The sequence below is a fragment of the Trachemys scripta genome, chromosome 1 (assembly GCF_013100865.1).
Source record: "Trachemys scripta elegans isolate TJP31775 chromosome 1, CAS_Tse_1.0, whole genome shotgun sequence".
NCBI classification, from domain to species: domain Eukaryota; kingdom Metazoa; phylum Chordata; order Testudines; family Emydidae; genus Trachemys; species Trachemys scripta.
Genome location: NC_048298.1, coordinates 155,454,271 through 155,479,475, shown reverse-complemented (window position 1 = coordinate 155,479,475; position 25,205 = coordinate 155,454,271). Strand labels below are relative to the sequence as shown.

Genomic DNA, 25,205 nt, shown 5'->3' with positions numbered 1-25,205 from the left:
ATTTAACCAAAACAAGAGACGGTGGCGGTAATAATAGGGGGTAGTTATACGCTGACTGGTGACACCTTTCATCCTACGCAGGGCTCCAACAGAAAAAAAAAAAGTTAGAAACGACATCTATAGAGCAAGTCATAAACCAGGATTTCAACACAGGAAGCAGAGTTATTTGCAGAGGTGATAGTGAAACGAGAAACCTTTCAATGCACTTAGGACTGTGTTTCCCAGTTTCCATTTTAAAGATGCAGAGAAACAATAACCACTGAGCACAGATTTTATTAATAGGATTTTATAGTTGTCCATGTGCCTAAAGCAATAACTAGACACATTTTAAATAAACAGAAAGGACACCTGTATTTACAGTATTTAATAAATGACAATGTAAATAAGAATGATGATGAGGCAGACCTCTGTTTTGAAATACAGCTGTTGTCAAGAGCTTCCTCCAGTCATTCTTCCTGACCAATATTACTATTTTAATAGCTAAATTGAGAAAAATGGCAGAAAGTTTTTTAATCCTGAGGGAGGGGGCAATCAGGAAAAAACATATTTTGAAGTTAATTTTCAGAAAAAGAAAACTAAAGCTTGGAAATAAATCATCCCAAAAATAAATGACTTCCATGAAAACAAAATTTGCATCAAAATATTGAATGTTTAACTTTTAGTGTCTGCAACGGATATTTCATCCTAAGAGTAACAATCTAAGGAAACAATTCTGCTCTCAGATCTCCATGGTAAGTCTGAATTCCAATATTCTGCATCCATCCTATGCATGAAGCTCATGTTTCAGAGACATACAATTTAGTTAATGTGAGGATAAGAAGTTTTCACTACTAGTACTAAACCTTCAGAGACAGCTCTGGTAGGAATCAAGGGATATAGATGTAAAAGAGAAATTTTCAAATAAATATGTGGAACAGGTTTTTATGTATTCACTGTTATTACCTATCAAAATTTTTATTACAAGTCTCACAATATTTGGTGTTTTTCTTAACTGTCCTGGAACTTATAATTAAGAAAGGACTGACTCCCACGCCCTATAGAAAACCTAGATCTATCCCCATCAACTCCTTCCTCTTCCTTTCTGTCCCCTCTTCCCCAATTCACCTTTCCCTCTCCTGCAGCTCCCTGGCTCTCTAGTTCACCCACCCACCCCTTCTTTCCTTCCTCTTTCCTTTCCTCCCCCACCCTTCCACTTGCCCCTTCACTTCCCCTTATCCCCTGCTTCTTCTCGCCCCCTAAATCAAGAAGCAGACAGATAGAAGCCAGGGGGAAAGAGGCGGCACCGGAAGCCCCGCCTCTCCCAGGCTAGCCCTTTCATTGGCCCATTCCCTCATCAATCCTACTCTGGAGGCCAGCCTATTCTACCCCCGCCCCCCCTTGCCTTCCGAGGGCTCTAGCCCGTTCAGCCCAGCCTTGCCTCTCACCCATTTGCTGTCTGACCTCTCAAGCAAGCCCTTTTCTCCTTCCGATTGGCTAACGTTCTGAGCCTTAGGGTCCCGCCCCCCCTGGAAAAGCGCCCATTCTCCCCTCCCTACCGCCTCCTCTCCCGTGCGCATGCGTGGGAGTGACTTGGGGTCGGGGAGTGTGTGTATGTTTCAAGGAGCGGAGCAGCAGCTGCTGCAGCAGCAGGAGGGGGAGGAGGGAAGGGCAGAGTGGAGCCCAGCGGGGGAGCGGAGCTTTCGCTGAAGCCTGCCCGGGTGCGCGCGCCTCGCTTTCCAGGAGCTGGGTAGCACAGCCTGCGGGGGGATTTCTGTGCGGTGTCTCCTGTTTCATGCACGCCCCCAGCCCTGCCCCCTGGGTGACTAGCGAGATACGGGCCATGATGAATTAACTCTCCTGTTTTCCTGTGGGGGCAGCGGCCGCCCCCGAGCAGCAAGCGACACCCCGGAGAGTCCTACTGCTCTGCTGCCTGCCGGTGCGTGCAAAGAGACGGGAGCATGTGTGGCTGTCGAGGGGCAGAGAGCTAACCTCCGGAACCAGGAACGCGGCTGGGATTTAACACGCTGCTGGGTGGGTGGACGGACGCGTCCTTGCCTTGCCTCTGGGACTGAAGCTAGGCGCACAAGGTGGGAGGGAGAAAAGAAGGAGGGGAAGACTTATTGGGGGCACTTCTTTTTTGGCTTTCTACCCCCCACCACCAGCCGCTCAGATTGGACAGAGAAGGGGGCAAAACTGTCTCTCCTGTGAAACAAAGCTTCAGGGAGCTTGGATTTTCAGAAGAAATTTCCTTCCTGCTCCTTAAGGTTTTCCCCTTCTTCAGTTTCTCACTCTTTATACGAGATAATACACCGTATGTATGGCTCATTTTGTTGTCCTAAACATTTGCTCGTCGCAGGCATGTTGGCTTTTTTTTTTAAACGTGGCAAATGGAAGTCCATATGTCTTTGTTGTCTGGTGACAAGCTTGTGTCCCTGGTGAGCTGTGAGTGTACATGATCATCTGTATGTTTATTGGAGTCTTTGGAAAACCAAACAGGGGAGTGTAAGTGATCTTCAATAGTGTTAGGTTTACTAGTCGCTTTTATTTCTTTATGAGGAGTCTAGGGAGGGTGGAAGCAGAAAGTGTGTACTCCCAACTGTGTACGTATGGGTTTGTTGTTTTTGTTTATAGGGTGAAATCAAGTCTATGTCAGTCCACTCACAAGTATAAATTTCCCTCAACTTGTTTATATATACATTGACAACAAATCCAGGGTTACTTGTCAGTGTAAACTCAGCCCAGTTGGATTTATACTCTTCATCATAAAAAGTTAAGCCAGTTCCCGAACATACTCTTGTTGTTTTCTGAGTGGGGAAAGGAAATGGTACTTCACTGTATGTTTTTTTTTTTTTAATGACAAAATGTCTTTAGGACACCTTATGATAATTCTCTTATTTCTTTATTTTTGTTAAGATCGGATCCCAGATGGCTAATTCCCTGAATGGCCGGAACCCAGGTGGCCGAGGAGGAAACCCCCGCAAAGGGCGTATTCTGGGCATCATAGATGCTATTCAGGATGTTGTGGGGCCCCCCAAGCAAGCAGCTGCTGACCGCAGAACTGTGGAGAAGACTTGGAAGCTAATGGACAAAGTGGTAAGTTTTGTCTGTGTACATATTGTATTCTCCTGTTGGGGAAGGAAGTTATTTACGTGGGTCCATGTGAGAATCTACATCTTCCTGCAGATTTTATTCTTTTGCCATGTGTGTCCTTCTTTGAAAAGAGACGGACTTGCATTTTAGGTCAGATAAACCTATTTGTTCATTTTTCTGGCCTCTGGCTATGTTTTTTTAAAATCTTGTTTGAGTGGGGAAATGTACATGTTTGCCTTAAGTCCTGCTGCTCTTGTTGGTCAGAGTCCGTCAGAATAACTCAGACTTGTAAACCTGTTGGGGAAAAAACTGCTTAATTTATTTCTTTTGCATCAAATATTCCTTATGTTTCAATGTGGGTCCCGTTTAGTCAGTCTGCAAACAAAACCTCTTGAGCATGAAACTTCAGTTAAGCTAATCATCCTATAAAGCACTCTCATGACAGTCATATGCATACATGTTTGTTTGTAAGAATTGTGCCTGAGGAGAAAATCACTCTCTGATTATCCCTTAATGGAGTAAACAGATTAGTAAGAAATCCTTGATTTTTAAATCTTTTGTCTGCATTTTCCGTGGATTTTTTTAAAAGTACTCTTACATCTTCTTTGCTCAACTATTTATTTTTGATTTGGAAATGTATTTTATTGACAGTTATTGTGGGTTGGGATATGGAACGTTGGTTTATAGATCTTGTAGCATCTACATGTTGCTTTCTCAAAGTCACACATTTTATTAAATACTACACAATGGAAGTGACAGCTTTCTATAAACTAAGTACAAATTAGCTAAAAAGGTGCTGTACTAAAGTTAGGAATAGTTTGCTTACGGTCTGGGTAAAAGTCTCAGGAGGCAGAGTGATTAGGTAGGAAAGGGCTTGATTTTTGAGGATAATCAGCATAGGGAAGCTTTCCTTTGAGATCATTGACGATTGAGGTTTTAATACCTGATAGTATCAGGCCCTAGAACCAAGGGAGACGTGACCCTAAGGCTTGGTCTACTCTACAGAGTTAAGTCGACATAAGGCAGCTACGCTACAGTGTAAGTGCAGTGCCTACACTACAGCAGATATAAGTGCCCTACTACACAGACATAAAACTCCACCTCCACAGAGCCGTAGGGCTTATGTTGGTGTAGTTAGGGCAACACGGTGTCTTCTTTACATCGGCTGTTGGCTGTCATTCTTGTCAATTTTATGGCTCTGGGCCAAGCTGCTGTCTCTGCTCCAAGCTGAGCTGCCACCCAGGCTCCCCGCTTGGGCTGTCACCCAAGCTCCCCACTGGGAGCCCTACTGTCTCCCGGGATCCCCGCACCCTGCCAGGAGCACAGCAGCCGGACTCCAGCTGTGGATGTGCCCACCAGAGATGAGAAGCCCCCGGTAGCTTCCCCTCACTCCCAGCTGGGAGCAGGAAGGCAAGAAGCCCCGGAGGGCAGTTGGGTCTGGGCAGGCTCTCAGGGCCTCCCCCTCCCAACCCCCCCACCACATACTGCCCCTTGTAAGTTGGTGGAAGTGCTGTGGTGGCTGTAAGTCAATGTAACTTGGATTGATTTAAGATAGTAGTGTAGACATGTCCTAAGGATCTAACTCTGGTGTTAAGTTTCAGAGTAGCAGCCGTGTTAGTCTGTATCCGCAAAAAGAACAGGAGTATGTGTGGCACCTTGGAGACTAACACATTTATTTGAGCATAAGCTTTCATGGGCTACAGCCCACTTGATCGGATGCATAGAATGGAACATACAGTGAGGAGAGATATATACAGAGAACATGAAAAGGTGGGAGTTGCTCTAAGAGGCTAATTAATTAAGATGAGCTATTAGCAGGAGAAAAAATCTTTTGTACTGATAATCAAGATAGCTCATTTAAGACAGTTAGACAAGAAGGTGTGAGTTTCTCAAACTTGGGGTCGGGACCCCTCAGGGGGTCACGAGCTGTCAGCCTCCACCCCAAACCCTGCTTTGCATCCAGCGTTTATAATGGTGTTAAATTAAAAACACTTTTTTATATATTTATAAGGGGGGGGGGGGTCGCACTCAGAGGCTTGCTATTTGAAAGGGGTCACCAGTACAAAAGTTTGGGAACCACTGCACTAGAATATTACTTGTATTTATTAAAACAGCCCCTAAAGCTAATTCTAAACTGTGATGTAAATGGGTGCTACTCCAAAGACTTAGTGGAGTTGTTTCTATTGCTGCCAGATCTGAATTTGGTTGAGTTCTGTAAACAGGGAATGTGTTATAATTAATATAACAAATATAGGCACTTGGAGGCAGACACTACTCTTCAGTAGCAAGATGTTTTCATCTTGAAAAGATGGCATCTGTCTATATCATGTTTGAAACAATAGAGGGAATGTAGTTTGATATTTCCCTCTTTGCAATAGTATGGCAGACCATGCAAAAGCCTTACAATGCGTTTTTCCTTTGGTTAGTTTGAATCTTAATCTCATTGTTTAGAATTATGGATTGCTGTCACTCAGTTTTCATAGAATAACTTCGTCATTATTACATCAGTGCATCAAAACAGACTGTGTGGCCTGTTCTGCAGAATTATTTGGAAAGGCTGCACTTGTTTTCTTTTTGGTTTCACTGAATAAGTGTCCTCAATTTTGATCTTCAATGTATCCTCTTTAAGATGCTGTCAGTTAATCAAATTTTATTTCCAAATTACATTAAAGTATACCAGACAGGGTGATGTAATGGTGTCCAAATGCTGTAACTTACTCAAGTTAAGCATTTGGTACTTGTAGTGAAGAGAGCACATTTGAATAAACATAATGTGTTAGACTTTATTTGCCTTCTCAGCAGTAGGCAATGGAAGGTAAATTTCTCCTCTATCTAAATCAAAAACAGGGATTAAAACCAGAAATAGTTAGAAACCTTCCCAAGTAACTGTTCATTTAAATACTGTTGTAGGCCTGTACCCTGCAGTCTGGTGAACCTTAGCATATGCATGCCCACACAGTGTCCCAGTGAACTCAGTGGGTCTCTGCATAATCATAGGGGTCCCCACTCAGCGATCAGACTGTGGTTTCAAGGCCTAAATTACTAGTGGTAATATTTGTCTTTAACTATAATCTCTCCTCTTCCCCTATCTGTAGAGAACAAGACAGAGAGGTTGTTTTGCCCAAAGACACAGAGAGCCACAGTCAAGACTGGGTTTAGATCTCAGAAATTTCTGGTTTCTGTTTCCTATGCTCATCACCATGCTGTCCCTGCTCTTTCTCACTGGTTGAGATTCCATATATGAAGTAACTTGAGTAGCAAAACATATTTGTTGCTCTATTTACAAGCATTGTGGGATTATCCAAAACTACAAATCACTCTTGATAAAATCATGCACAGTAAAATAACTATATTGTGGGATTAGGGTTTTTGGAGAATACGTAATGCTGTATGTAAAGTTCATTAGCAACATCATGCAAATCTACATATGTATATTACCTGCCATGACTTGGAATTGTTATAGTTAAGGGTCTGTCAATTTTGAGACTTCATGATTACTCTGTTTTTCATGGTTTTATATTTTAGCTATGAGAACAGGATTAAGGCTGCAACTTCATATACAGTATCTCACCTTGAAATCTCTTTGGTACCAGTTTTAAAAAAAACCCACAGCTTTCCTTTGGTAGTTGAAAGAACTCTGTCAAAATTGATAGAACAAAATGTGATGGCATGACATTCTAGATAAAGTCCCCTCTGGTAAATATTTACTACTGAGAATACTTGCGAAAAATATAAAATTAATTGTTCCTGATCCAGTCTCTACCGAGTCTCTACTGAGTCTTGTAGTTACAAGTAAACACATCAGTGCATATGGGGCAGTGTCAAGCTGAATCTAAACTTACTTTTTATAAAGTTTACTGATACACAATAAAGAGAGTTAAGTTATATGTTTAACAACTCCTGATTAACAATAGATTTAATATCAATCAATTTTTTATATTTCTGTACAAACTCCTATTTTTGAATGGATAAGCAGTAGTTACATCAAAATGTTTTTGAGCATTGGTTTATGTCATTACCTTGCATAATACCAAGCTTTGGGTGATGCTCCTGTTTCATGTTCCAGAAAGCCGGACATAATTTCCAGTGGTAGTTTTGTGCTAGTGAATACATCCAATAGCTTTGGACTCATAATAAAGTTAATTCTTTGATATAGTGTATGACTGTTTTTTTTTTTCCAAAATAAAATGCAGCACCAACATATGAGAATAAATTTCAGATTCGGTTAACATTGGTGTGGTAGTAAAATTAATAATTACAAATCATTAAAGTCTTTCTATAAAGTATATTGAAGATACATTGGAAAGGCCTTCTAACATCTGATGATATTGCAGCAAAATCATAAGTATAATAGATTTCAAAATCTAGAAAACAAAAGTACGTTCCTATAGGGGCATGCCTTTATCTCAGAGGTGGGTAAACTGCGGCCCGTGGGCCACATCCGGCCCGTGGGACTGTCCTGCCCGGTCCCTGAGCACCCGACTGGGGAGGCTAGCCCCCGGCCCCTCCCCCGCAGACCTACGCCGCTGCGCGGGCAGCACTCTGGGCAGCGGAGCTGCATGCTCCTGTCGAGCAGCGCGGCAGCGTGTCTGGCTTCGGCTGGCGCAGCAGCCAGACATGCTGCTCTGCATGCTCTGCTCGGCATGGTAAGTGGGCCGGTGCCGGGGGGTTGTATAAGAGGCGGGGGGCCCCAGGAGCAGTCAGGGGACAGGGTGTAGGGGGCGGATGAATGGCTCAGAGGTTCTGGGGGAGGGGGCGGTCAGGGGACGGGGAATGGGGGGTTGGATAGGTGTGGGGTTCCAGGGGTCCTGTCAAGGGGCGGGGGTGTGGATGGGATCAGGGGACAGGGAGCAGGGGGGTTGGATGGGGGTGGGGTCCCAGGGGGCAGTTAGGGGCAGAGGGTCCTAGGGGGCAGTTAGGGGCAGAGGGTCCTGGGAGGGGGCAGTTAAGGGACAAGGAGTGGGGGGGTTGGATGGGTCGGGGATTCTGAGGGGGGCAGTCGGGGGCGGGAAGTGGGCAGATAGGAGGTGGGGGCCAGGGTGTTTGGGGAGGCACTGTCTTCCCTACCTGGCCCTCCATCCAGTTTTACAACCCCAATGTAGCCCTCGGGCCAAAAAGTTTGCCCATCCCTGCTTTAACTTGAGAGTAGCAGGGGGGAAACACCTACCAAGTAAATGTGAGAGTAGATTAACACCTTTAATAGTCTGGCTATTCAGAGCTGAGAGTTCACATTAATTTGAAGTGTTTCAAGTTAGTGAAATTGTGAAATGTTTTGAAAGAAGATTGTATTTGTGCTCCCATGTATGAGTGCTTCAACTTTCAATCACTATAGGGTACTCTGAAGTACTAGGGGGAAGTATGGTTAAGCAGTGTGACAGAAAGTAAAATTCATGTATAAACTGTATTGTTGTTTTATCATGGTCCACACCATAAATTTTATCCAGATAATGGAAAGCAGGAAGAGCAATTTAATTTGCTGTTTAATATAGTCTAAGAGCAAAGCACAGTGTGTACCCAAAGCTTGCACTATTGGCTTTGTGATTATGCAGAACCACATTACTAAAAGAGTTATAGCAGTGATGCATTTTTTAAAATGAGGGGATGCCAAAATCCAATTTTTCTCTAACATTCAGTGTCTCTCTATTGAGTACAGTTAACGAGTGTGAAACCCAATGTGTACATTCTTTCTTCTTTATAACACTCAATATAACATTTGAAATGTATAACCTTCCAAGTCACTTAACTTCACAGTACCACAAAGGAACCAATTAAGTAAATCATAACCACAGAGTTCTTTGGTATATGAACTGGTCCTTACACTGTGTTTTAAATATTGATTGAAAGTCTTATGGCCACACACCTCTCTTGTGGAGGAAGAAAGGATCAAAATAAAAAAAAATTAGTTACACAGGCAATCAAGTGAAAAACCAGGGGAGCGTCCCTTTGCCTGTTTCTGAATATCTATGTGGCAGATACATGGCATGAACAGCGTATCAAAGCACTGCACTTTTTGTTTTTAAAGTAACACTGCTACGTTTGCATCCCCGTGCCCTTATTAAAACACGCACCGGTACGGTATGGAAGCTTCGACAACCCACTGTTCCCACGGGTGGAAGTCACCTTGCAAAGGCCTCTTCATCCATTCTGGTGAGATGGCCTCTTCCAGATGTCTTTTTCTACCTTTTGGTAATATACCCATCTGCAATGTACAATGCCAATGCATTGATAGTTAATGCTGTCTTGGGGGCAGTGGGCTTTGATGGGTGATTCTGCACCTTGTGATTTTCCCAGTATCCAATCCGCCATTTTGTTCTTCAAGATTCATTCTTTAGGATTGTGAGCGCTGTGGCTTTCTGGAGATCAGAAATGTTAAAATATCTTGCTGCATAGCCACTTTCAACCCGTGTATGGTATTCTGAGCCAATTTGTTTGCATCTTGTGATGTTTCTGCACTGTGTGGCAGAAGATGCTGGTTAAGTAGAGCCTTTCAAATTGTAACCTTGGAAATGTACTAGTCACTGATACTCTAATTGTCACATCCATTAGGTTCAGCTGATTATTGAGAATTTAGTAGGAGTCATAGTCAGCAGATACTTATTCTGTTGCCATTAGTAACTTTTTTCACATGGGCCTTGACCAGCATTGTGGCATTTAAACATATCCTGGTGTGTAAGTGTTGCTGTGCTTTGCTTGGCAGTGTACAGCTGTTTTATCAAAGCATTAAACCTGTGACCTTTAAAAACAATTTTTCAGAAAGATCATCATGGAACAAACAGAACACACAGTTTTCTACATGAAATCAAATGGCTAAATACGTGCAATGGAAATCTCTTCCCTCTAATCTGCAGATACTTTAAAATATTGTCTAACTTAGTCATATTTGCTTAAATTTTTTTATCCTACTACTTCAAAATGTTATCTGTCTAGGTACTTACTGTGTATGACCCTCATCAGCATACTTACTGAGCACCTCCCATGTAGTTAAAGAAAAATAAAGTGAATGCTCTCTCTCCTTTCCCTGCCATTAAGATAGAACTTGAATAGGTATCACCTTTTTTTGTATGTGTAGAATTGATTTTTTTGAGAAGAGCTATTGGGAGGGAAAGCTACATGGAAAAAATAGGCTTTGCATTTGGGCCTGTGGCCCTTGAAGTTTGTATTCCTTGTCTCTTGCAGAGAGAAATTCCATAGTCTAGGTCCAGTTCCCCTGAAAGTTTGCCTTATGAGGGTCTCCCACACCGTTGACTGTTTGAGCCAGTGAAGAGAAGCTGTGAAGGGAAGTCAGAGTGGTGGGGCAAAAAAGGATGTGATGTCTAGGATAGCTCTGAGCAGTCCCATGGAAACCTTTGAATATAAGGACCCCATTTAATTCTGCAATTTAGGTAGCATCTTACTAATAATGTAATCCTGTTTATTTCATTGTTGGAGTTAAGATACATCCCAATGTGAGAGAGGATATCACAGTCTGCCCTTTATATCTAATGGAGAACATGGAGAATTGTAGCAATGTGTTCACAGTGAGCCATGTTGATGAGTAGATGGGTTGTTGCATTTTTGTGCTAACTAGAGATGGTTTTTCAGGGTGAGAGTTTCATTCCATGTGAACTGCAGTAGTCAAGCCTGGAGATTACAGATATAAGGGTCATTTATGATGAAATTTGTTTCTGATGGGATGGGTTGCATACTGTGGCCATGCACTAGAGGAAGTAGGTGCCCCAGTATCACAGTGATAAACATGGTATAATATGTTGATATCCTGTTATGCGTAGGATACCTCAAGGATCTTATATACGCATTGACTTGCCTCAGTCAAGGAAAAGTTTCTTTTTCAACTTGCTGAATGAATGTTTCTTTTTTCTTTGATGGATTAAGCATGTAAGCATGTAGTCTAAGTCACAATAAAAAAAAAATAATCGGGATCTGATTCATACCCAGTGCTATTGCTAATGTAAGGTTTGCGTCATAAAGCTCAGTGTGGTGTGACTTTGTTTTTCAGAAAGGTATGTACTACGAGAGCTCGGTTGCTTTAGGAAGCCTTTTACGTCAGCTGTTGTCATTTCTTGTTGCTTACTGTTAATGTGAACCCTTGTGGTAAGTCTCAGGACATCCTGACTCTAGGAGCCATATGGTTTATACAACCATCTCTTTACAGACACATTTCCTCCATACTGAAATCTGGTCCACTATAAAAATAAGTGTAGAAAATCCTTCACAACTTTAGTGAGTGGGTGCTTGGACTTTTAAGCATTTGAACTAAACTCCAGCACGTGTTTTGTGATAACTTTATCATTTTAATAAGTTTAAGAGGAGTTGAGTTTTATTGTTGAAATATTTTCATATAACTGAAGGGCTAGTGCTAATCTTGAGGTGTCTAGTACTGTTCTGTAATTGGTCTCCATGTAGTCTGCAGAAAGTGATGCATGGTAAACCAGACCAACCACAGAATCCTGTTGTTAGCTATATATGACTGTATTGGACTAAAAGAGACTTTCTAAAGTACCTGAAAGAGGAACTGAGTCTTGTTTTTTCACAGTGTCCCCTTTGTTCAACTGTCTGGCCATCCAGCCATAGAAAATCCTCAACCAAAATAAGCAACTTGTGTATATACAGGCAGCATACCCTGTGAAATAGTGTGTTCACCTTTCTGGTATACATAAAGCCACCTTTCTTTCACTTATACTAGTATGATTTTTCTCTTTGTGCAGCGTGTCTTTCCACATAAGAACTAATTATTTTAATTATCTGGTTTCCTTAGGAGGAGTTAGGAGTTGATAATTTCAGTTTAATTTTTAAAAAGTGGATCAATTTAGCATGATTGTAACTTTCTGGGTTTGTTTTTTGCTGATATTTTGTCCGAATAAGCACTCTTTCTCGGGCTAGATGCTTCAAGGACATCATCACCCTCTATTTGTGATTCTAAAATCCCTCCCATAAAAAGTAACTGATGAGACAAATCGTTTTTTACTTCAGATAAAGTGAAAGGGTGGAAAGAGGAAAACTACAACTGAAAAATACACAGTGAATGAGGGCCAAGAAAAATAAGGGAGAAAACCCATACAAATCTTGTGTTTAAATGCTTTCCCCTCTGTAATATAAAAATTTCTCATCAACGGTTGCCAGTTTGAGTTCTGTTGTTGTGTCCTACTTGGGTTAGTAATAAGTTTTAAAAGGCAGAACTGAATTAAATTTTGACCTGTTTTACCTGTACAAAAACCACCCTAGACCTAATTACAATATATGTACATAACACTTCCATTCAGAAAAACTGCAATGTGCTTTCCTTCTGTCTCCACTCCTGCCAAATACGGAATTTTCCACTCTGTTTATGTTGCAGCAAGGAATTAGTGACAATTTTAAGGTATGGTTGGTATCTCAAGACTTTGGAGGGCTAGAATTCAGGCTTTGTACCACAGGAAATAGGTTAGCGTTTCTAGGGGGATGCCTCTTCCCCTGGAATTGTCCAAGATATTGGATTTTGAAGTCATGACATTAGTATGAATAGAAAATCTGTCCCAGGCAATATTTGAAGGTTAAAAAACATGTTTAATTACTATAATAGGGTCAGCACCTGCCTCTCGCGAGCTCCCTCTTTCTCTTGAGTACTCCCTTTCTCAGTGCCTGCAATCTTTCAGTTCGGTTAAGCAGGGTGGCATGCATCTCTTGGCGGGTCTTCAGCGAATCGGTCCTCTGGCCCTGCCACCTACACTATCCCTGTAGGCCTCCCTGGGCTCTGGTCCTCAGGCCCTGTTGGTCAGACTATCTCAGTACTCTAGTTAGTAAGCATATGAAGGTTCCTACTCTGGGGTGGAGCAGCACCCCCATGGTTTCCTCCCTGGGGGCTTGTCGCCTGCCCTTTAGTTCTCTGACCCTGGCTCTCCAGCTGGGTCAATCTAGATCAGTTCCCTTCCGGGGTTAGCAGTTCTACAGACAGTCTCTTCCCTGGGCCTGTCTTCAGTGAGTCCTGGTGGCTGGCCAGAAGCTATTTCCTCGCTTCCCTGGTCCCTGCTATTGATATCCGCCTTAGCCCTCACAGCCAGCCAGGAGCACCTCTAGCTCCCCCAGTCCCTGCAAGCAGACTGCACTCACTCTGGCCCTACAGCTCCTTTTATATGAGCCTGCTGGGCTCTCACTCGCTGCTCCCTGCAGCTTCTCTGATTGGCTGCTTCTCCTGCAGCCACTGTAGCCTGCTTGGAGGACCTCTCCACTGCTCCTTTCTTGGGATGGGTGTGGCAGGCCCCTGAGGCTCCAGCAGGGGGCCTTTCGGCCTAGTCCACCCCATCACAGTTACATATTAGTGATTTAGCCACATTACCCCCCCAAAAAGGCAATCCTCAACTCATGCCTATAAAACCTGTATATCACACTACAATTTATTTTTTTATAAGTATTTTCATTGATTTACTACATATACATATGTAGAGTGTCTGCATATGTACCACAGTAATTCTGTGTAGAATCACACATATGGGGACCACTTAGTTCATCAGTGAAATACAACCATCTGTAGGGTGGAATGCAGCAGCTCTAGGGAACTGTATGTCAAGTCTATACAATAGTTTAGAACAGTAAAATATCATCAATTGAAATCATAGGAGAATTTAGATAGCCAGAATAGAACTGCCTTTAATTGGTATATGGTCAGAACACAGGACTAACATTCTGCTCTTTCAAAGTGGATAATAAGGGTCATCTTGAAGTTTGCATCTTTAGTGGCACAGTGTCCCCTGCGAACATATGGGACATTAGTTTAGTTCTAGCTTGGAGTGAAGAATGGTGCTCACTGGGTCGTTAACACAATTTCTTACTGCACCTGGATTTACCTGGATTTTTTTTTTTTAATCCAAGACTGGTCAGGCCTAAACCTACTTAGTCATGAGATCTAACAAGATCACAAGATGGTTTAAAAAAGTCAATTAAATTGTGAAGGCAGTATTTTAAATAAGTGCATACATTCCCCATAGAGGAGCAGGCTGTCGTGGTTGGTGTAAGAAGCACTTTGCATGGTAGGTTTGATTCAAATAAATATGTACAAAATAGAAATTTAACTATTCATTTGAAGCTTATTCTGTTTGTCATTTGTTTTTAAAAGGAAATTAACTGAAGTGTTATATATATATATATATATATAAAAAAATAATAAATATAAATGGGTCACAGTTAAAAATGTAATGACTCAAGGTACATGTAGATGCCATCTTTTAGTAGAACCCTGAAGTTGCAAATGTTGAGTTTATAATAATGCATTTTTTTAGGGTCTCTGTAGTATATGTGGTGCAGAGCAGGCAGGCAAAGGTGCTCCTATTAAAAGAACACATGCATAAAATGTGGAGAGGAGTGGCTAGGACTACTTGATGATTCTTACGAATGCCAATAGAAGGTTAAGTTCTCCATAAACTAGAAAATAACAATGACATCAGTGGCATTGCAGGGATATAGGTCAAAGCAGAATTTTTAGACCTCCCTGCTTGGAGGCCTGAGAAGTATACTTGCCTCTGCTTATTTCAAGATGTCAAATCACTTTTTGCCCCTACATATTTTTTTCAGATGTGCAGTGATCAGAAAGTGCCTTTTTAAACACTGTGGTTTTTGCTTCTAGGTCAGACTGTGCCAAAATCCCAAACTTCAATTGAAAAACAGCCCACCTTACATACTTGACATTTTACCAGACACTTATCAACATTTGCGACTTATACTGGGCAACTGTGACGACAACCAGAAACTTGCACAACTCAGTGAGAATGAATATTTTAAAATCTACATTGACAGTCTCATGAAAAAATCAAAACGGGCTATAAGACTCTTTAAAGAAGGCAAGGAGCGAATGTATGAGGAACAGTCTCAGGACAGGTAAGAGAAATATTTACATATCAATGTAGATTGTCTTGCTTGTCCGCATTTTTAACATTGTTTATTTATATCCACAATGTTTTGACATTTTAGTTATTTAAAGAGGAAAATATTTATTGCTTGGATGCAGTGACCCTGCAAGTCAATCAGTAATTCACTGGTTTTGTTCTACTAGGTACTCTTTATGTGTCACTGTACAGGAATTTAAAACTAAGGGCATTTCCTATATAAAACATGTATTTCTTAAGAATTACTCGTTCAGCTGACCTACAGTATGTAGCTCCTTTCCTAAGAGAGAGAGACCCTCTAGTTAGAGCATTGCCAATGTAATCTACTGCTTACAAAGAGAAATTGAGAGATCCACTATGGATATTGACTGACATTTTCCCCAGTAATAAAATGGAACAAAACTGTGCGATGCTTAGAACTCTTGGAGAGATCACGGGTTGCGTAGGGTGCTGATCCTTCAGAGTGGTGCTGAGAAGCCTTTTGAAAGGTCTAATTGATTTCTGCTTTGCTGAGAGCTGGTGCTGTTAATGGGACACTGTTGTCCTGTTTGTGTGTAGCAGTCAGTATGCGCTTACTTGTTAGCTTTTACCTTCTTCAGTTTTACTGGGTGCTCACTTCTGGTTTAGAAAAGATATGTATGGGGGTGCACTTGTATCATGGGTCTGCGTCCGTAATGCAAGAATCTTCATTGGAATATTCTTTAGATTAATTCAAGCAAACACAAGATGTTGTATATTTAGAGTTGTCCATCCAGAAAAAATAAGACTTCTGCAGGCTGTCTGTTTTTTCAGACAGTTATGCTAGTCAGGCACAGAATTTGAGTTACCATAGAAAGAAAGAAGGGGTTTTGAAAAGGGGTAAAGGGCAAGTTACATTTATGTTCATTAAAGATGTTGAACTGATAGGCCTGGAGGTTAAAACCACTTAGTTTCAGTGTAGTATGAGAGATGACAGGATGAGTTTCCTCCAGTACCCTGCAAATCATGTCCTGGAAGAGCTGCATCCTAGTGATGTAAGTTACTTATATTCCAGCAGTGCCCTCCTTTCAGTTTGTGCTGTGTATGCATACCTGGCAGTCTGAGAGGACAAACAGCAGGTGAAGAGTAACTGAGAGGGATAAACTATACAATCAAAATATATACTTATTTTTATAAATCCCTCACTGCCCTTCAGTCTAGGTTGGTAGGCTGGTAGGTCGCGATCGACTGGTTGATCGTGGAGCCTCTGCCGGTAGGTTGCAGTCTCCGGCCACTAAAAATCCGGAAGTGCAGCAGGGCTAAGGCAGGCTCCCTGGCCCAGCACCGCTTCTGGAAGTGGCCGGAACTTCCCTGCATGGGAGGGGAAGGAGAGGGAGCACACTACTCCTGCCTGTAGGCACCGCCCCCACAGCTCCCATTGGCCATGAACGGGGAACTGTCGTGAGGACTGCCTGCAGGGAGGGGGGAGTGCGTGGAGACCGCCCACCAGACAGACACAGAGACGTGCAATTAGCTTCCGGGAGTGGCACGGGGCCAGAGCAGGCAGGGAGTCTGCCTTAGCCCCGCTGGGCCGCTGCCTGGTGGGAGCCCGCACCCCTCCTGCACCCCAACCCCTGGCCCAGCTCTGAGCCCCCTCCCGGAGTCAGCACCCCATACTTCCACCTGTACTCCCTGTCCCAGCCTTGAGCCTCCTCCCAGAGCCTGCACCCCAAGCCCTTTCCTGCACCCCAACCCCCTGCCCCATCCCGGAGTCCCCTACTGCATCCAAACTGCCTCTTAGAGCTTGCACGCAAGCCCCAGGCTCAGCCCGGAGCCCCCTCCCACACTCAGAATACCTCGGCCCTAGCCCAGAGCCCGCGCCCCAGCCCGATGAAAGGGAGTGAGGGTGGGGAAGAGTGAGCAATGGAGGGAGGGGGGATGGAGTGAGTGGGGCCTTGGGGAAGGGGTGTAGTAGATCCTGGGTTGCACTTAAATTTAAAAAGTGATCTTGTGCGTAAAAAGGTTGGAGACCACTGTCTAGCCAATGTCAGCTACTCTCTTGTAGGCGACACAACAAAAGTGGGTGTGGAGGAGAAGCTGGTGGCCTTTGGAGATTAGCTGAAATAGGGTGCCCCCGGGGTAATGGGAAGGTGTGAAAATGGTTGAGACAAATGGGGAGACTGGGTGAGAGAGGGTTGTGGCTGGTATTATTGGTAGGGGCGGCTGGGGTGAGGTGAGAAGAGACAAGTTAGTAACTAGAGAGGAGTAGAATTATGTAGGACTTCAAAGGCGAGGACAAAATCCCTCTCAGTTCCCATGGCCACTTAGTCTTTTGGCTTCTTTGATGAGGCTTAGCACTTTCAGACAGGCAACCACTTGGACACTTGCAGTTGCATTCTGCACTAACTGTTATTTGCTGGTGCCTTTTCATTATGTGTGTACTTCATGCACTAGAAAAGCTTCCATTTTGTTTCTAGATGGTGGTGTGCCCTATAAAGAGATCAGTGGTTTAGGGTCTTTGTAGAGTATTCCTCTTCTCTCCATGCTGTCTCTATTGATAGTTGAGATCAACTAAGGGTACATCTACACTGTCCACTTTAGAGCGCGGATGCGGCAGCACAGCCACACCAGCGCTGTGACGTGGGCAGTGTTTGCTGGGGGAGAGCTCTCCCGGTGATTTAAAAAACAAAAAACAAAAAACAAAAAAAGTAGTAGCTTTTCAGTGCTAAAACTTTTATTGCTTGGAGGTGGTGGGGGAGCGTTTTTCCACACCCCTGAACGACTAAAGTTTTAGCACTGAAAGTGGCAGTGTAGACACAGCCTAGGATGGTTGAATTAACAGACCTTGAACTGGAACATCCAGTTATTGATGACATGTATTCTCAGTGGAAAGCTTTCTAAATTGCGGAACTATTAACTAGGGTTTATAACCTGTCCTTTAAATTGGCTTCTGTACCCAACGACTGGAAGATAGCTAAGGTAATGCCAATATTTAAAAAGGGCTCTAGAGGTGATCCCGGCAATTACAGACCGGTAAGTCTATCGTCAGTACCGGGCAAATTAGTTGAAACAATAGTAGAGAATAAAATTGTCAGACACATAGAAGAACATAAATTGTTGGGCAAAAGTCAACATGGTTTCTCTAAAGGGAAATTGTGTCTTACTAATCTATTAGAGTTCTTTGAAGGGGGTCAACAAACATGTGGACGAGGGGGATCCAGTGGACATAGTGTACTTACATTTCCAGAAAGCCTTTGACAAGGTCCTTCACCAAAGGCTCTTACATAAATTAAGTTGTCATGGGATAAAAGGGAAGGTCCTTTAATGGATTGAGAACTGGTTAAAAGACAGGGAACAAAGGGTAGGAATTAATGGTAAATTCTCAGAATGGAGAGGGGTAACTAGTGGTGTTCCCCAAGGGTCAGTCCTAGGACCAATCGTATTCAACTTATTCATAAATGATCTGGAGAAAGGGGTAAAAAGTGAGGTGGCAAAGTTTGCAGATGATACTAAACTGCTCAAGGTAGTTAAGACCAAAGCAGACTGTGAAGAAGTTCAAAAAGATCTCACAAAACTAAGTGATTGGGCAACAAAATGGCAAATGAAATTTAATGTGGATAAATGTAAAGTAATGCACATTGGAAAAAATAATCCCAACTATACATACAATATGATGGGGGCTAATTTAGCTACAACAAATCAGGAAAAAGATCTTGGCGTCATCGTGGATAGTTCTCTGAAGATGTCCACGCAGTGTGCAGAGGTGGTCAAAAAAGCAAACAGGATGTTAGGAATCATTAAAAAGGGGATAGAGAATAAGACAGAGAATATATTATTGCCCTTATATAAATCGATGGTACGCCCCCATCTCGAATACTGCGTACAGATGTGGTCTCCTCATCTCAAAAAAGATATACTGGCACTAGAAAAGGTCCAGAGAAGGGCAACTAAAATGATTAGGGGTTTGGAGAGGGTCCCATATGAGGAGAGATTAAAGAGGCTAGGACTTTCAGCTTGGAAAAGAGGAGACTAAGGGGGATATGATAGAGGTATATAAAATTATGAGTGATGTGGAGAAAGTAGATAAGGAAAAGTTATTTACTTATTCCCATAATACAAGAACTAGGGGTCACCAAATAAAACTAATAGGCAGCAGGTTTAAAACAAATAAAAGGAAGTTCTTCTTCACACAGCGCACAGTCAACTTGTGGAACTCCTTACCTGAGAAGGTTGTGAAGGCTAGGACTATAACAGCGTTGAAAAGAGAACTGGATAAATTCATGGTGGTTAAGTCCATTAATGGCTATTAGCCACGATGGGTAAGGAGTCGTGTCCCTAGACTCTGTTTGTCAGAGGGTGGAGATGGATGGCAGGAGAGAGATCACTTGATCATTACCTGTTAGGTTCACTCCCTCTGGGGCACCTGGCATTGGCCACTGTCAGTAGACAGGATACTGGGCTAGATGGACCTTTGGTCTGACCCTGTACGACCGTTCTTATGTTCTTACTTTGGAAATTACTGTCCTCCTCTCCTTCCCTACTGTGGCAAAGTTAGAGTTTGGTGTTGAGATGTTTACGAAGGTATCTCAAGTTTAGGGGAGTTCAAAATTCAAGTTCAAATTGATTGGCTGGTGGTTTTTGTTTTAGTAAAGGCACCTAGACGTTGATCAACAGATTCATTATATTAATGGAATACAGACATTCAAGAAGGACACTAATTGGGATGCTCACAGCTGTCCTTAGAGAAATAGTGTTTGGCCACCAGTTCATTTCACATCGACTGCTGAGCAGCTGTTGAAAGGTAATGAAATTTGCTGTCTGTCAACCTAGACTGGATTTGAATTGGTGACCTTGAGGTGAAAAATTCCACATCCCATTAGCAGTCCCCTGAGCCATCCAGTTTTCCAGACAGGTGATGTCTTTTGTCTTCAGTAAATCCTGGACTGAACTGTTTAGTCCAGAGTTACATAGCATTAAGTAGGATGAATCTGTGGTCTGTTGTGATCTGGCAATTCCTATATTGAGGCTAAGTCTAAAAATTAAATTTTATTTCTGAAACACATGTTTTATTCTGATCAGTTCAGAAAGAGAAGCTTTGAAAAGAAATCAGAGCAGCTTTCACTGGAATCTAGGCTTCAAAGCCCTTCCCTGTGATTTAAGTAGTCACCTGCCATTTTTATATGTTTATCTCAGTTGTCCGCCTCCCACGCCGCCTCCCCCATTTTGGATATTTATCAACATCTTGAATTCGTTTTCAGTACCACAGGCAAGATTTTCTATATCCATTTTAAAATAGATTAGTAACTGGAAGATAATTAGCAATGTTACTTTGCAAAATAAAACTGCAAGGTGAAGAAAACCTCTTTTGAGGTAGGAGGGCAGGTGGGTGGGTATGCAGGAGGTGAAAATGGAAATTAGATTCTCTGAAAGTTTTTAGGTTGCAGTGAGATTCCACTCCCTCCCCGAAACCTGACCTGAAACAAAACAATGTAAGAAAGCATTTTTGCATACCTTAAGCATGTGAATAATTGAATTTGAATTTTGCAGAAGTAAAAATTACTTGCTGTTTTCTATAGCACTAATCTAAATTAAACAAGAAAGGTTATTTATTTGCTCTTCAGAGAGCCAGACAAAGAGAGTTTTATTGCAGAGGGCAGGTGAGAGCATGGGGAGGCCACAAAATAGACAATTTCTAGCCTACATATGGACAGGTAGGCTACATTGCCCCAGTTATAAAGCAATTTTTCAGTTCCTCAGTGTACAGTTTTTGATCCCTTTCACTACTTAGAGTACATTACAAAATGAGAACAACATATTAATAGCAAAAATAACCAAATGGTAGTTATTAATTCAAATTGGAGAGAAGGAAGAACAAGGTTTAAAACCACAGATCTTTTTGATTTGAAAATGTTTTTATTGCCTTAACTCCAGATCCAGAAGGGCAGATGGTACATTTGTCTAATTGCTGTTTTCATATGGAACTTTATTGCAAACACGAGGCAGCATTTTCAGCTTTAATATAAACTCTCCTTTAAGAGTTTTCCTGAATATGGTATTGATGATCAAAACTGAGCACAGTTCAGTCATCTCTGGTGGGAAATCCAGGGCCTAATTCTCCACTGGTTGCACCTTGCGTAATCACTTACACTGTGCTAAGTGGGTATAAAATGCTGTCAAATCAGAATGGTAGCATTATACACCCACTTTGCACAGGTATAAATAAGTGTTCTCACACAGCAGTGCGTAATTGGGCCCTGGCTAGACTCTCCATTTGCTGTTTGTTAATCTCCTTTAATGATAGATGCAGAGCTATTGCTCGCTTTAGGACTAAGAAAGGCAACTAATTTGATGTCCATCCTAGTTGTGTAGTTTCAGCAGAGAAAAGGAGGTATTTGAGAGGGTTTCAGCTGGAGAAAAATGGGTGGTTTTCTGGGGTATGACTGTCATGCTGCCTGGAGTGGCTCATGACTGTTGGAAAACCGTTCCCAGAGAGTAGTTATCAGTGGGTTCACAGTCAGGCTGGAAGGGCATAATGAGTGGGGTCCCACAAGGATTGTTCCTGGGTCCGATTCTGTTCAGTATCTTCATACATGATTTAGATAATGTCAGAGAGCACACACACAAAGTTGGCAGATACCACCAAGCTGGGAGGGGTTGCAAGTGCTTTGGAGGATAGGATTAAAATACAAAACGATCTGGGCAAACTGGAGAACTGGTCTGAAGTAAATAGGATGAAATTCAATAAGGACAAATGCAAAGTAGTTCTTCCGAAGTGGAGTAATCAGTTGCACACATACAAAATGGGAAGTGACTGCCTATGAAGGAGAGCTGCAGAAAGGGACCTGGAAATTGTTGTGGATCACAAGCTAAATATGAGTCAACAGTGTAACACTGTGGCAAAAAAAGCGAATATCGTTCTGGGATGTATTAGCAGTGTTGTAAGCATGACACGAAAAGTAATTCTTCCACTCTAATCCATGATAAGTCTTCAATTGGAATATTGTGTCCAGTTCTGGGTGCCACATTCCAGGAGAGAGGTAGATAAATGGAGAAAGTCCAGAGAAGAGCAACAAAAATTGAATGTCTAGAAAACATGATCTGTGAGGGAAGATTGAAAACAAAAATTGGTTTGTTTAGTCAAGAGAAGACTGAGAAGGGGACATAACAGTTTTCAAGTACATAAAAGGTTGCTACAAGAAGGAGGGAGAAAAATTGTTTTTCTTAACCTCTGCGGATAGGACAAGAAGCAATGGGTTTAAGCAAGGGTGGTTTAGTTTGGACACTAGGAAAAACTTCCTAACCATCAGGGTGCTTAAGCACTGGAATAAATTGCATAAGGGGAGGTTGTGGAATCTCTGTCATTGGAGATTTTAAAGAGCAGGTTAGACACACACCTGTCAGGGATGGTCTAGATCAGCAGTTCTCAAACTGTGGGTCAGAACCCCATTTTAATGGGGTCGCCACGGCTAGCATTAGACTACCTCGGATCTGGGGATGAAGCCTGAGTGCTTTAGCCTGGGGCTCAAGCTCTGCCCCCACCCAGGGTCACGCAGTAATTTTTGTCGTCAGAAGGGGGTCGTGGTGCAATGAAGTTTGAGAACCCCAGGAAAATAATACTTCGTCCTGCCATGAGTGCAGGGGTCTGGACTAGTAGACCTCTCGAGGTGCCTTCCAGTCCTATGATTCTATAATCGAGAGTGCCAACCTCCGGGTAGACTGTCAAAAGCAGGGCAGACATCCCAAACTCGTGCTATGTTCTATAATTAGATTTCACCAATCCAGTAATAAATGTGAACTCCTAGACCACAGTAACAGTTTTATCATGGAGTCAGTCTATGGCTCCTTGGGATCTCCAGTCTCTCTTGCCACCCAGACAAGATGGACTTGGTGATAAATGGTCCCTTGCACCAAAAATCACAAAATATTCAGGATGTATCCAGTCCTAAGAGACCAGTCACTTACCCAAGATCAATTTGTACCTTAGATCTCACACCAAAGACAATGCTTGTAGCTAGTCCTGTAATAAACTAACTATAGATTTTGTAATTAGGGGGGAGGGGGAGTTAAAGTAGGCAACATATATACACAAATTAGTTCAGTCTATGTTTCGAAAAGGTTACAGAGATTTAGTGATCTGTCAATAGTGAATGTCTTTTCACGGCTTAACCCGGAGTCTTCCCTGGGGATCTCTGCTTTTTGTTTCTTAGCTCCCTCCTGTGAGATACTCCAAATAGCAAAGAGATGTAAAAGTCTTCATGTTAGCTATTTTTAATTTCCCTCTTCCAGCATTCAGCCTAATGGGACGAGGCCTTTTGCATGTACTTGCCCATGGGCGTACGGGGCTGTCAAAGCTTTTGTCCTATAATGGCCCATTTAATTTTTGATAGTCCTCTTGGATGTACAGGAAGAGTTGACAAGTGCAGAGCAGGCATTTTTACAATTATAAAACAAGCTTATATTTTTTTCTTCTATGGAACACAGACATTACAAGTGAGATTGATGCATGCAGCAATTCACAAGCATTTCATAGAGTCTAAACACTAAATACATTCTTATAAGACTGATAGCTCTTTTGAACTTAATACAGGTCATCTGTATGTTAGTTTCCAGCTATGAGTTTGTCAATTCTTAACTAAAGCCTATGGCCTTGGCCAGATCTGGCATTTTGCTCACCAGTGTCACAATGACACTTTCTTGGTTACTCAATTATGTTTAAATCTGGTTTGGGGCTTGAAGTGCCCATACCTGTTCTTGATCTGTGGCAGCCCTTGCTACCTCTTCCCATGGCACACACCAGAATAGCTCCATCCAAGACTAACCTGTGCTTGTGCAAATGTGCCTCTACCTAGAGCCACAGATGAATATAGGAATTGCCACACTGGGTCAAACTAATGGTCCATCTAGCCTAGTATCTTGTCTTCTGATGGTGGCCAAATGCTCACTACAAATACTGTTGTGTTCTGGGATTTGGTCAGAGCGGTGGTGACAACATAGTGTGGCCTAGTAGTGTAGACAGAACTGACTTGTAAATTTATCGGAAACTGGAGCAGGCCCTTGGGTTTTCTACCTCTCTCATGAAGATGCTCCTTTCACCCACAGTCAATTGTGTGGATGATTTTTGAGGAAAGACTGCTTCTCGTTTTTCTACCTCAGAAGATTTCTGCCTTAGGCAGTGTTCTATGTATAGGCCTATAATATCTTTAATCTGGTCAATGGTCCTAGTGTGAGCACCTAGTCCTGCCAGACATCAGGATACACTGAGAAAACCCATAAGAAAAGATACTTTTCATAAATCTGGGCTATGTGCTGAAATATTTTTAGCATTATCTAATTTCATCTTTAGGCTGTTTAAATGTTTTCGTTCACTGCCCTCTTCTCCCTCCCCACCCTCTGCATCTTGACATTGTTTTTAATTACAATCTAGAAACATGAAAGAATGACGTCAGTTTTTATTTTAAAAAAATACAAAGGAAGTTGGTGAATAATCACTTTTCAGTGGCACATTTGCTGTATAGTTTTTAAAAGCTCTTTTGGCACCCTTCAACAAAAATAAAGTAAATATTGTTTATAAAAACAGATACACTGCAATGATAATTCTGTTGCCCATAGAATTCCTGGTCAGAAGTCAGGCTAGGAATATACTTTTTTTTGTTAGAAATTTAACTAATCAGAACAGGTGCCACCAGGAAGCCATACAAAGTCCAAAATAACCCTTATCTGAAAAGGAATGGAATTATATACCATCTGTCAAAATGATCCATACAAATGGAGAAAGAAAGTTGAGGGGGGAGGGGGGAATCTAATGATGGAAAATTTTAGGGATTGACCGTTCTGTTTACTGAAATATAATGTGCAAGAAAGTTTAAAGGTACTATTAAGTATTGTTTCTTAAAAAATGTCCTATAATAATGTGACAAAACATTTCCCCCGTTATGTCCTTTAACATCAGGGCAGCTCCAGGCACCAGCGCAGAAGCGTGTGCCTGGGGCGGCAAGCCGCGGGGGGTGGCGTACCGGTTGCCGTGAGAGTGGCAGTCAGGCTGCCTTCGGCGGCATGCCTGTGGGAGGTCCGCCGGTCCCGCGGCTTCGGCGGCAATTCAGCGGCGGGTACGACGAAGGCGCGGGACCGGCGGATCTCCCGCAGGCATGCCGCCAAAAGCCGCCTGACCGCCGTGCTTGGGGCGGCAAAATAAATAGAGCCGCCCCGTTTAACATTATGTGAATGTTCTTTTCTTTTACCATTTTTTAAAATGGGGCTTGAGTTATCATAGCTATTACTGTCTAACAAGTCAAATTCCAAGGATTCTTTTATGGCAGAGCAACT

At 42.4% G+C, this 25,205-nt stretch overlaps 1 protein-coding gene across 5 annotated transcripts in view; it reads left to right on the top strand.

Annotated features, from left to right (window-relative positions):
* The first annotated feature begins 1,617 nt into the window (after nt 1–1,617).
* The window catches only part of CBLB (Cbl proto-oncogene B), a 194,667-nt gene continuing 171,079 nt past the window's right edge, over nt 1,618–25,205 (top strand). For 2 of the 5 annotated variants that reach the window (XM_034790511.1, XM_034790493.1), the window contains exons 1-3: nt 1,618–2,010; nt 2,893–3,072; nt 14,666–14,916. In XM_034790511.1, coding sequence (XP_034646402.1) covers nt 2,905–3,072; nt 14,666–14,916 — 419 coding nt within the window. In that variant the 5' untranslated portion in view covers nt 1,618–2,010; nt 2,893–2,904. Of the gene's footprint in view, nt 2,011–2,054; nt 2,291–2,892; nt 3,073–14,665; nt 14,917–25,205 lie in introns of those variants that run through there. The other 3 variants (XM_034790499.1, XM_034790505.1, XM_034790522.1) reach the window with 3 other exon arrangements.